Below are 13,647 nucleotides of genomic sequence, written 5' to 3' on the forward strand. Positions count from 1 at the left end.
ATATTCTGTGAAGGTGTTTTAAACAAAAGTACCTTATTATTTTTACTTTTTCTTCATTTAACGATAAGTCGATACAGTAATTATCGTGACAGGCCGAGTCCAAACATAGAAAAAAACCCTCAGCGGAGAGTAAAGTCATCCTGAAACAGACTCAGAGGGTTGGGAAGTGCACGCAGCCCTGCGGGACGCCAGATCTGGGAGCAGGGTCATGTTTTCAGTGTGTGTTTTCAGTGTGTGTTTTTGTGTGTGTGTCTGCACTGGACATGCATGTGCAAACATGCAGAGAGCTGAGCAGCAGCAGAGCCACAGTGGTGGTTTTGTGTCCAGACTGGCAGGCAGGCAGGACTTCTGTCTGTTGTCCTAATCAGAGCCAGGTGAAGCACAGACACACAGACAGAGTCTGCATGTGATTATACACAGACACACAACAGAGGTGCTGTTCATATTCACCATATATCCCTTTCCTTTCCTTACTTCCTTCCTTTAAGCCAGCTGTTCTCAACCTTGGGGTCGGGACCCCAATTGGGGTCGCAAGATGATTTCTGGGGGTCGCCAAATTATTTTGGAAGTCAGCTCTGTCTCCACTGTGTTAAAGTGTTCATGTGTTTTAGTCTTTTTGGTCATTTTGTGTCTTTTTTTTGGTCATTTTGAGTCTTATTTTGGTAATTTTGTTTCCTTTTTTTGGTCATTTTGTGTCTTTTTTTTGGACATTATTAGCCTGGCTAACACCAGACTATTCTCAAATGAGGTCTAGTCTGGCAACGAGCAATGCATTTCTCCGTAGAGGAGGTGTGGTTTACGATCCTCCGGAGCCGTTTATTGGACGCTTAGAATGTCTATCAAAGCGTCTGTAGGTAGCTCTTAGCCAATCAGATCAGTTATACCAGATGACGTAGTAGAGCAACAGAGATGGATGTTTGTTGTGTGTGTGTCTGTGAGAGAGTGTTGCTGCTGCTTTGCTTCTCCAGTTCTCGCTTTCTGCAAGATTATTTATTTTCACGCTTTATTCCCCCTCATGTCATTCAGCCACACATCCACTGATTTTATGGGCAATAAACAAGCTGCTGGGGGTCTCTTGGCGGCTCCGCTGTCCGCGGTAGCGGGGCTATCAGCCGCTAGCGGCGCTAATAGCCGCTAGCGACGCTAATAGCCCCGCTACCATAACGCCGGTGATCTGGCTACGAGCCGGAGGACAGCGGAGCCGCCGAGAGACCTTTCGCCTTTCAACTTTGGCTCTAAACTATTTAAAACACCATCTACAGCTAAAGAGAGTTTCGCGTCTGCAGCAGCCATGTTGGATCCAGAAAACTACAAGCTTCCAAGTGCCGAGTAGTACGCGTCATCGTCTCACCGTCCCTCCCCGCTCTGTGATTGGATCCCTAAAACAGGGCTAAGAAACCTTCTTGGTTTCCAGACTGGATGGAGGTTCGAAATTAAATTTGAGCGCGCAAGGCAGTCTGGGTATACCCAGGCTAGGTCATTATGTCTTTTTTTAGTCATTTTGTTTCTTTTTTGGGTGATCTGAACTGTGTGTGTGAGATTGTGTTCAGTGAGTGGGGGTCGTGGACAACATGCATGTTAAATTGGGGGTCGCGACTCAAAAAGGTTGAGAACTACTGGTTTAAGCAAAACTTCATCTGATGCAGAGGAGATGAAACTCTTTACAGGTACTCAATGATCCAAGGATACATTTCAAAGGATCAAGTTTAGTTTTAGCTCAATAACATCACAAAATCTTTGGGTATCATTACAGTTGCATTAATATATAAAAAGATAAGATTATTTTTCATCAAATTTATTTTTTTATTAAATTCGACCCAGATCAGTTAAAGTGTATTCATGTTCTTTTGTCTCTATCAATCTTTTGTTGTTTTTCTTTTAAAAACATATATAAGATATAGATTCACTTACATATTCACAATTTCAAATTTGGGTCTACCTGCAACTTTAATGTTTCTCTAATTATATTTTTTATTATATTATTATTAAGATAATTGATTGCTATTTTACTGCTATACTGTTATTGATATATTCTGTGAAGGTGTTTTAAACAAAAGTACCTTATTATTTTTACTTTTTCTTCATTTATCTGTTTTTTAATGTTTTGTTCAGCACTTTGTAACATCTGTTTTTAAAAGTGCTATCAAATAAATACCATATTACAATATATTATTATATTTTATTTGTAAACATGAATGAAATGATTGAGATAATACTTAAATTTAAAAAAATGAAACATTTAAAGAACTTTTTTATTTAATTATTTCATATTTTTTATCACATTCTTACATTAAATACCAATTATTATTTAATTTTGTTTAGTGTTTTACTCTGTGTAAAAAGGTACCACCTCCACCTATTACATATAACTTATTAAACTTAAAGTTATGTATTCACCTAAAAAGAAGCCATATATCATAAAGCACAGTTAATGTGATAATGTAAATATATTATAATAGTTATTATTCCATCTTGGACTTCAGCTTAATGAACATTTCAGTTTTGCTGCTATTTGACATTTGGCACAACATGCTGATATTAGTGAAGCCTTTCATCAGTGTGCATACTGCAAGCATGGATATTATCTATTATAAATCAGTTTTTAATAATTTCTCAGTCCTCATCTCCATCTGTTCTTCTGCAGTGGCAGCAGCCATGTGCAGCTGATTATCCTGCAGGTTTGCGTGCATCATGTGTTCTGCAGCATCCAGTCATATAACATGAAAAGATACGGGCATATGGAGCGCATGTGTAGCATATATGCAGGCTTAATGGCTCAGGAGATGGAAATAAACTATGAACTCAGGCTGAAAAGAAGCAGATCTGCAGAGGAATGGGGCTGGAGATGATAAGAAGCATAAGCAAAGAAAAAGAAAGAAGAGGAATGTATGTGTGTTTTGAATTTATGATTGCCAGGAAAAACAATGTTAAAAACAATGTTAAAGGGAATTTCCATTTAGCATGGGATTATTTTGTTCAATACATTAAGGACTTGTCACAGTAAGCATATGTTGTTGTCCTCGTTTTGGGTTGACTGCCTGGGGTTTTTATTTTTATTTTTAATTTTTTTTATTTTATTTTTTATTTTATTTTTTATTATTATTTTTTATTATTATTATTTTTTATTTTATTATTATTTTTTATTTAATTAATTAATGAATGTATTTATTTTTATTTTTATTTTTTTTTTCCTGTCTGTTTTTGGTGTCTGTCTCGGCTGTTTGTAAGTGTTTGTATTATATGTTGAGAAATTAAAAATTAAATAAATACTTTAATTAAAAAAAAAAAAAAAAAAAAAAAAAGAGGAGGAATGGCAGTAAAACATTACCAGAGATGGCAAAATCTGCACCTGCACTGACGGGATTTTAAAAAAATACACAAAATATCTAACATTTACAAATAGTCATTTAGCAGATGCTTTTATCCCAAAAGCACAATACAAGAAATAAGGGGAACAATGAAGGTTTAATGCAATAAGAGAGATATTAGTGCAGCAATAAGTGCTAATAAGATGCTCTCTGAAGAGCTGCACTGCAAAAAAGGTGTTTAAAAACCAGATAAAACAGTAAATCTGAGGGAAATGATCTTGCTGCATGGACAGATTTCTTAAATTAAGATTGTTAAATCTAGAAATAAGCATGTTGAACGCTTAAAATAAGAAATTAACTCTTAAAACAAGATCAATTACCTAGCACTTCTAAATCTAAAGTTTTTTTAATCTTTGTAAGAAACAAATAATTTGCAATGCACAGTTCATCGCTGCTTGCAGCTTTAATTTATCTTGTTTTAAGAGTTAATTTATTATATTAAGTGTTCAACATGCTTATTTCTAGATTTAATAATCTTAATTTAAGAAATCTTGTCAAGAGAAATGATCTGCCCATGCAGCAAGATCATTTCCCTCAGATTTACTGTTTTTATCTGGTTTTTAGACACACCTTTTTTGCAGAATGCACTGTCAAAAATAATCTGTTAAATTTACGGTAAAATACCGGCAGCTGTGGTTTTACCGTAAAAATTACAGTGAGTGGGTTTTCTACTGTAAATTTAAATGTAAATATCAGCAAAAACTGTAATTTAGACTGAGTAGTCCCTTTATTTAAAGGTAATTGTGTCCTTGAGACAATATGGTATTTCTCCATTCATTTTACATGATTTTTAAAAATATTTTTACAGTAAAACTGTGTGTTTTTCAAAAGTTTTGTTCTATTCTGTGACAGTAATTAAAAGTGTCTATTATGGTGATATGCAATTTTTTATTTTAGGCCGTATTTCTCATGCAATTTGACAGCATTTTACTGTCATTTCTACAAACATTTTTTACAGTGTGGGTCTTCAGGAGTTTTTTTTTTTAAAGGCAGAGAGGGACGCCCCTGTTCTGGTAGGAACTGGTAGAGGTTCCACCAACGGGGGAACAAGAAATGCATTTAACTTGAACCCATAAGAACCCAGATCCAGTTCTCCTTAAAGGAAAGTTATGGGGGATATACCACCATTTCTGATGTGTTTTCAAAAACACTATCCCTAAATATCAAAGATCTGTGATGTCACATAAACATTACATTGGGTGATTATAGTATTTATGTTTATAATATTTATGTTTATAATATTTCGTATTTTTAAATTAAAAAAAAAAACTAGACACAAATTTGCCGTTTTCTCTGCATCTCCACAACATCTATCAAAATTGTGACATTATTAGTTCTGTTTAACAACAAATTATTTTTTAGATTTGTTTTTAAGTAGCATAATAATAATAAATTGATAATAACTAAATACAAATAACCATGTGTCTTTTTTGTTTATCAAAATTGTGACTTTCATTTGTTCAGGAAATATGGTCAAAACAAGTTAAATCACATTCTTACATTAAATACCAATTATTATTTAATTTTGTTTAGTGTTTTACTCTGTGTAAAAAGTCATTTTGTGTTTATTTTGGTCATTGTGTGCCTTTTTTTGATCACTTTGTGTCTTTTTTTTAGTCATTTTGTGTCTTTTTTGGGTAATTTTGTGTCTTTTTTGGTCATTTGTGTCTTTTTTTTAGTCATTTTGTGTCTTTTTTGGGTCATTTTGTGTCTTTTTTTAGTAATTTTGTGTCTTTTTTGGGTCATTTTGTGTCTTTTTTGGTCATTTGTGTCTTTTTTTGGTCATTTTGTGCATTTAAATGCAATACAGGACACCCTATTAACGGATTAGAATTGTTAAATGGGTTTTAAACTTAGCCTAGTAACAAAAAATAGAAGATTTAACGTGTTTGTTGTCTTATGGGTTAACTTACTTTCTCGAATGTTATCAAAGGTCCACTGGTCGTTCTTGAAGAAAGGGTGGCGTTTGATGTCATCAATCCCAGAGCGGCCCAGGCGAACCTTCCTGCACACAGACACAGGACCAAGACTGTAGCAGAGAACACATCCACTCCCACTCTGACCACTAGGCTCTGACCACACTGACCAGCATGGACAGCCACATGACCACTGGTGGACACCGGAACCTCCTCTAACCCGGGACAATGCAGATCCAGGAGCAAGACAGCAGGATCAAGAGTTCAGGAGCCAACATCAACAAGTCTGACTGAGTCAAACAACTGCTGGAGCTTCTCATCTCCCTCTAAAAACTCTACACACACTCCTCTCTCTTTCTCATCCCCCCTTTTTCTTTTCCCTCCCTCCTCCTCCACCAGTGCTGGGTACAGGGCTGCAGGGGTGCGGCAGTTTAGGCTTTGCCACGTGTGGGACATTCCAGACCCAGCCAAGAGGAAGAAGAGGGCAGGGGCGGGGAGGAAGAAAGGAAGAAAGAGAGAGTTTTTAAACCCCCGCAAAAAAAAAAAAAAAAAAAAATCTGACATGCAACCAAGACAGACTGGACTAACACTGCCCAGAAAACTGCAGGAGTGCAAAAGGAGAAAGTTGGAGAAAAGAAAAGCACGAGGATGGAGATGGAGAAATGGAAAGTGGCAGCGAGGAAAAAAGGTAGAAGAAGAAAATAATAAATGAGGAGTGATGAAAAACATGTGGGTGGAGAAGAAGAAGGGAAGGAGGGAGGTAAACGCTGGTATCTGCAGGAATGATTCAGCAAGACGTGTGGTGTGACAGAGCATGTTGGTGAAGTGGTGAATGAATGTATCGGTCAGTGTTAAAGGCATGAGTGTGTGTGTGAGTGTGTGAGTGTGTGTGTGTGTGTGTGTGTGTGTGTGTTATTGGCCATGGTTACTGCAGTAGCGAGGGAACGCAACAGTCTGTGAGAAATGTTGAACACTATGTAAATATGCAAATATAATCCAAATTTTGCAGATTCAAATAAGGCATTGGGTGTGTGTGTGTGTGTGTGTGTGTGTTCTTGTACTTCCTACATAGTGAGGACCAGAACACATTTTTAACCAACAGAGTGAGGACATTTTTGCAAAGTGAGGACATTTCGGCCGGTCCTCACTTCTTTAAAGGCTTTTTTTTTAGATTTCAGACTTTGTTTTAAGGGTTAAAGGTTACATGATAATGATAATTAACTGGAACTTTATTGTGTGGTTACAAAACTAACTAAAATTATAGTGAAAATGTCCTTCGTTTTCCTCTTTGTCAACTTTTTTCATACATAATGAAGATGGATCAGACAAAGGAAATAAAGGCAAAATTTACTGTGACCTCTTTTAATCTCCCACCCAACAAATACCCCATTACAAAAAACTAAAACTAATAAAAACTAAACTAAAACTAAAGCATTTCATGAAATAAATACTAAACTAAAACTAGCAAACTCACTCTAAAATTAACTGAATTTGAAAACAAAAATTCACAACAAAATCAAAACTAAAACTAATGAAAAATTCAAAACTATTTTAACCTTTCACTATTCCAATGAGGATCCTCACAAAGATAGAAGTACAAGAATGTGTGTGTGTGTGTGTGTGTGTGTGTGTGTGTGTGTGTGTGTGTGTGTGTGTGGGTGGGTGTGGCGAGGCGAGGCGTCCGTACACATGTGAGATTCTGTCTGTGGTGAGAGAATAGTGAGTGAGAAGGTAAATAAACTGAGCGAGGGAGAAATGAAAGGCTGCTCTGTAGTGAAGCAGAAAGGGCCTGTGTTAGAGTCTGAGGGGGCGGGGCTACTAATGTAAACAGGAAGTGGTTTCTTCCAGGGGAATGGGCCACTCACAGAGTACATGACCCACACATGCATGCAAGTTTTTTTTACCTTTAACACTAATAATATTTTAAGAAATTTATAAAATTGCCGTTTTTGTATTTCGATGGTAGCTGCACTATTGTATGCCCAGGTTTGGCTCACTGATATTGTTTTTAGTGAACTATTTCAAGACAGAATATTAGTTTTACTAATTAGTCAGGCGGCTTAGCGAAAAAAAGGGGACACGCCGGACAAAAGCACCACATTTTTTCCACGTGCTCTCTATCACCATAGGTTTCAATTTTTGGTAGGAGCCACTTCATCAAAATTCCGGAACGGATATGGCACCCATATAAAGTCTATGAGAACCAGTATATCTTCCAAGCCACTTAAAAGATCAATCTTGGTGTCAAAAAATACATTTTCTGGGTCAAGGAATCATTTAAAGCTCTTGAGAATATCACTAGATGATTATTTGATCAAATAGATATGATCATTTTGGCCATATATTTATGTAATTTCCAACTCACTTCCTAAGCAGTCGAAAATATATGAATATAGGTCATATACAGTGCATGTATTCTGAAAAATGGATAACGTGCATACATTTAATTGATGAAGCTTAACTTTAATTATCTATTACATTTGCAACTACAAAGATCTGTGCAATCAAGGGCTTTAAAGCTTTGCTTTTGTCCGGTGTGTCCCCTTTTTTAGCTAAGCCGCCTGACTATGTGTTTCTGGGACATTAATGAGCAGCACAGGAGCTCCACAAGGCACTGTTCTGGCTCCACTCCTGTTCACACTGTACACAGGGGCTCCACAAGGCACTGTTCTGGCTCCACTCCTGTTCACACTGTACACAGGGGCTCCACAAGGCACTGTTCTGGCTCCACTCCTGTTCACACTGTACACAGCAGACTTGAAATACAACTGTGACCTCTTTTAAATTTATTCTTAAAACATACTTTTATCGGAGAGCCTTTCCTGGTTTTACCTGAACTTTACCTTCCCTTGAACTGTCTTTTAATTGCACAGAAATATGTCATTTTCCAACATTATTTTTATCTGTTGTTTCATGTCTGTTTTTAACTTTGTTAACACTTTGTAACATGCATGTTGAAAAGTGCTCTATGAATAAAATTATCAATTATTATTATTAATTAGATCATTTTTGTCTGTTCTTTGACACAGTTCTCAGCCTGTTTTATTGAAGCTGCTCTCAAACTGGAGTCTGTAGTTCAGTGTGAATTCAGAGGTAGGCAACAGACATGCAAAGTGTTTTGTTAAAACATAATACATAACCAGATCGTTTTAGATATTTTTTCCTCCAGGAAGTTCAAAGTTTAGTTATGTTGTGGGTGTTTTCTGTTCTGATGAATGATCCAAACAATGTCACTTCATTTCCTCATAGTCCAACAATCAGTAACATAAAGAGAGAAAATCTAAGCGTGTGTGCTTCTGATAGGCCGCCTGAAAAGATTTTGTTAGAGTAGAACATTGTACGAACCTGTCAGTGAGGAAGGCACAGATGAGATCTTTGGCATCCTGAGACATCTCCACATCCGGGAAGACGAGTGTGTTCTTGTGGTTCATGATCTTTCCGTAGGTTCCAACCAGAGATTCAGCGTAGAACGGAGTCTCACCTGCAAAAATAGAGTAGTGTTCAATCATAGCTAGGGATGGGTACCTTTCACATTTGAACCGATACGGTACCGATACCCGGTACCTGGGAATCGGTACCGGTACTCAACGGTACCAATTTTCGGTACTTTTGCGTTTGTTTATGTGGTAAGTATTAGCGGAGGACCAGAGATGCAGCAGCTAGCTGCTAGCTGCTAATGACTGGTCTACAGAAGAATGGAGAGAGCAAACGGAGTAAGGAAGGTCCAATCTGGAGGCAGACGAAGGCCAAGCCCGGGTAGAGACATTGGAGAGATAGCAGCTGGCTGCTAGCAGGCCTAGAGCCGGCTGTTTCTACCATTAAAACCGGGAGCGCTGTTGCGTCACTCTACCATTAAGGCCGGGACAACGTATACGTCGTTTTGTAGTTTTTGTAGTTTTTTTCCACCTATTTTCGGTCTCTTGGCCAATGAATTGCATCAGAATCATGATCAGAATACATGTGGGAGTGTCGCAATGCATCATGGGACTTTTCCAGAACTTATAAATCATGGAGGAAGACGACTATAGCGGAGGAGCTCAGCAGGAAGTGACGGAAGAGATCTGATGAAAACAGCACCGATGATTTTATTGCTGATCTGGACTTTGAACCCTCGGAACCAATCGACCGGCATTTATGGATGAGGAATATGTTTTTAGACGACATATTTTCACTGAAGAACAGACAGATTTGCGGCCATCTGGAGATAATAATAATAATAATAATAATTGATTGTGATGATGATATAAGAAATCATGACTGTTTATGTCTTATATTACTTTATGTGTCGTTGAGTACCCTGAATAGTGCAATATATAAAATGTATTATTATTTATTATTATTATTATTATTATGATAATTTTTTTTATTTTTTATTATTACAGTAGGCTAATGAGAACTATGTCTATTTCTTCCAATGGTCATATCATGTTAGCATCTTGCTAATGGGCATGTATTAGTATTATGCATAGGATTTTTATTCAGTCAAATGTAACATTTGCTGAGTTTGTTGATTTAAAAAAAAAACTATTGAAGGTTTGGACATATAAACTCAACTTCGTATGAAAGCCACGGGTATAAGCTCTCAAATACTTTTTGAATTTCATTTTTATCTGCTACAGAGGCTGAAAAATCTATTATTTAGTAGGTGTTGAATTTCTAGAAAAACTTTAGATTTTAGGGGGTCATTTTAAAATCGCCCAGAGGTTTTACAGGCGTTTTTTTCCAGCCGTTTTAGGCCTTAATGGGTTAAGATACTGTAGGTCAACTTACCGACCAGTAACTCGTAGATAAAGACCCCTACGGACCACCAGTCACACTCCCGGCCGTAGACGCCGTCGCCTCCCTGAGACTGAAGCACCTCCGGAGAGATGTAGTCTGGCGTGCCGACAGCCGTGTCACAGTGCACCATGCCTGTCTGCAAACAGAAAAACACACCAGATTTACTGCAGAGTGAGAACAAGAATGGAAAAGCAGTGAGCAAGCAGAATAAATAAGACGTAATGCATTGCCACATAAATATGTAACACAGGCACCAATGCCTGCAGTGACCATTTCTATTTCACATTGTATAAATATCCTGGAAGCTTTAACAATAGTCTGTTTTTGTCCATTTGTTTATATGACACTTCCTGTGTACTGGAAGACTTTCAGAGAGCTCAAATGTGTGGAGCCACTTGCTGAACCAGCTATTTAGAAAATGCTGTGGTTGAAAAAAAAAAAAAAAAAAAGGTGGAATTTACACTTCCTGACTTGCAACAGAGGCGGGAACTCTGCTGTTCTTCTCCGGCTGTTTAGCACAATTACTTCAGGGGCGTTTTTTAAAAATAACTGATGCAAGATTGCTGCATTGAGCTTCACTTTGCAACCTGAACACTTGGTGGTGCACTCGGGCACAAAAAGGCCACTAGTCCTGACACAGGAGGGTCAATTCACTGTCTATTCTACTGACATGGAGGCATGGTTATAATAGTTTTGGATTTTTTTTTTTTTTTTTAGACATTTTCCATGGTTTCATTCATAATAACCAAAGTCATTCTCAATAAATCCATGTTAATGGATGCAAAAACGACTAAAAGACACAAATTGATAGATGATAAAAAAATAGATGTAAAAATTACAGAAAAAGACATAAAATGACAAAAGTCATGAAAAAACATTAAAACACCCTTGTTTTCGTCAGTTTCTTTATTTTAATGGCTGGTACAAATAAAGGTACATTTGGTTAGACAAATACAACAAAAATAGCTGATACGAGTTTAATTTATCATTATATTTGTCCACACAAATGTACCCTTAGAAACTAGAGAAAAAAGGGTGAATCAATACCTTCCATGACTGTATTTTTTTCCATCCATTTTTGGTCAATTTCTTAATATTTTGATAATTTTGTCCGTTTTTTTGTCCTTTTTTTTGCATCTACAGTCATGGAAACATTCTTTTTTTTATTTTTTTATTTTTTTAATTGGTTTAAAACAGGAATCATTTAAAGCTCTTGAGAATATCCCTAGATGATTATTTGATCAAATAGATATGATCATTTTGGCCATGTATTTATGTAATTTCCAACTCACTTCCTAAGCAGTGGAAAATATATGAATATAGGTCATATACAGTGCATGTATTCTGAAAAATGGATAACGTGCATACATTTAATTGATGAAGCTTAACTTTAATTATCTATTACATTTGCAACTACAAAGATCTGTGCAATCAAGGGCTTTAAATGATTCCTTGACCCAGAAAATGTATTTTTTGACACCAAGATTGATCTTTTAAGTGGCTTGGAAGATATACTGGTTCTCATAGACTTTATATGGGTGCCATATCCGTTCCGGAATCTTGATGGTCGCCATCTTTGGAAGTCAGCTCTGTCTCCACTGTGTTAAAGTGTTCATGTGTTAATGTGTTTTAGTCTTTTTGGTCATTTAATGTCTTTTTTTTGGTCATTTTGTGTCTTTTTTGTGTCTTTTTTTTATCATTTTGTGGTCAATTTGTGTTTTTTTGGTCATTTTGTGTTGTTTTTTTGTCAATTTGTATCTTTTTTTATTCATTTTGTGTCTTTTCTGGTCATTTTGCGTCTTTTTTTTGGTCAATTTGTGTCTTTTTGGATCATTTTGTGTCCTTATTGGCCAATTTGTGTCTTTTCTTGGTCATTTAGTGTCTTTTTTTGGTCATTTTGTGTCTTTTTTGTGTCTTTTTTTGATCATTTTGTGGTCAATTTGTGTTTTTTTGGTCATTTTGTGTTGTTTTTTTGTCAATTTGTGTCTTTTTTGATCATTTTGTGTCCTTATTGGCCAATTTGTGTCTTTTTTTGGTCATTTTGTGTCTTTTCTGGTCATTTAGTGTGTTTTTTGGTCATTTTGTGTCTTTTTTTGGGTCATTTTGTGTCTTTTTTTGGTCATTTTGTGTCTTTTCTGGTCATTTTGTGATGTAGAAGTGGCTCCTACCAAAAATTGAAACCTATGGTGATAGAGAGCATGTGGAAAAAATTTGGTGCTTTTGTCCAGCGTGTCCCCTTTCTTCTCAAATCTGGTCCTAAGCCGCCGGACTATTAGCTTCATCTCCATCCAGGAACAACAACTCGACTCTGAAATGGACCTACCGAGTCCATCTTCATGCACGTGCCGAAATCAGCCAGTTTGAGGTGTCCGTGCTGGTCCAGCAGCATGTTGTCGGGTTTGACGTCTCGGTGGATGAAGCCCAGGGAGTGGATGGCGTTCAGCGCCAGCACCACCTCAGCCGTGTAGAAGCGAGCCCACTTCTCCGGGATGTCGTAGTTCATGGTGAGCGTGACCAGGTCTCCTCCGGGCATGAACTCCATCACCATGTAGAGGTGGCGGTCGTCTTGGAAAGCACAGCACAGCTAGGGAATAAAAGGTGAAACAGTCATTTCATCCATTTAACCCATTAAGGCCTAAAGCGCCTGGAAAAAACTGCCTGTAAAACCTCTGGGTGATTTTCAAATGACCCCCTAAAACCTAAAAAAAGTTTTTCTGGAGATTCAACACCTACTAAATAATAGATTTTTCAGCCTCTGTAGCAGATAAAAATGAAATTCAAAAAGTATTTTAGAGCTTATACCCGTGGCTTTCATACAAAGTTGAGTTTATTTGTCCAAACCTTCAATAAAGTTTTTTAAAAAATCAACAAACTCAGCAAATGTTACATTTGACTGAATAAAAAATCCTATGCATAATACTAATACATGCCCATTAGCAAGATGCTAACATGATATGACCACTGGAAGAACAAGACATAGTTCTCATTAGCCTACTGTAATAAAAAAAAAAAAAATGATCATAATAATAATAATAAATAATAATAATAAATTTTATATATTGCACTTTTCAGGGTACTCAACGACGCATAAAGTAATATAAGACATAAACAGTCATGATTTCTGATATTATCATCACAATCAATTAGCCTATTATTATTATTAATATTAATAGTAATATATCATTAATAATATTATTATTATCTCCAGATGCCACAAATCTGTCTGTTCTTTGGTGAAAATATGTCGTCTAAAAACATATTCCTCATCCATAAACCCGGTCTTTATTATTTAATTTTTACACTGTTTCTCTATACAAGGCCAATATAGCAAAATATTTTCTTGTACCTGACAAGAAAATATTTTGCTATATTGGCCTTGTATAGAGAAACAGTGTAAAAATGATATCAGTAGGCCTAATGAACCTCTTCAAGATTTATTATTTCATGTTTTATTGGGTCTAATGATTAGTTTCGTTTCATTTCGAAAATCCCTGGTGGAACCTTGAAACTGAACATCATTTCTGTTCCTGAGAAAAGAACATAACGTGAGGGTTAAATGCTCCATTCTGTGTGTTTATAACAGG

General features: G+C 36.5%; 1 protein-coding gene across 1 annotated transcript in view; it reads right to left on the reverse strand.

Annotated features, from left to right (window-relative positions):
• Positions 1 to 13,647, reverse strand: part of LOC131990838 (rho-associated protein kinase 2-like) — a 102,345-nt gene that overhangs the window by 65,640 nt on the left and 23,058 nt on the right. Inside the window, exons 5-8 of the mRNA XM_059355996.1 lie at positions 12,387 to 12,647; positions 10,055 to 10,199; positions 8,630 to 8,765; positions 5,282 to 5,373 (exon numbers count right to left, since the gene is read on the reverse strand). Coding sequence (XP_059211979.1) covers positions 5,282 to 5,373; positions 8,630 to 8,765; positions 10,055 to 10,199; positions 12,387 to 12,647 — 634 coding nt within the window. The remainder of the gene's footprint in view (positions 1 to 5,281; positions 5,374 to 8,629; positions 8,766 to 10,054; positions 10,200 to 12,386; positions 12,648 to 13,647) is intronic.

This window comes from Centropristis striata, chromosome 18 (genome assembly GCF_030273125.1).
Source record: "Centropristis striata isolate RG_2023a ecotype Rhode Island chromosome 18, C.striata_1.0, whole genome shotgun sequence".
NCBI lineage: Eukaryota > Metazoa > Chordata > Actinopteri > Perciformes > Serranidae > Centropristis > Centropristis striata.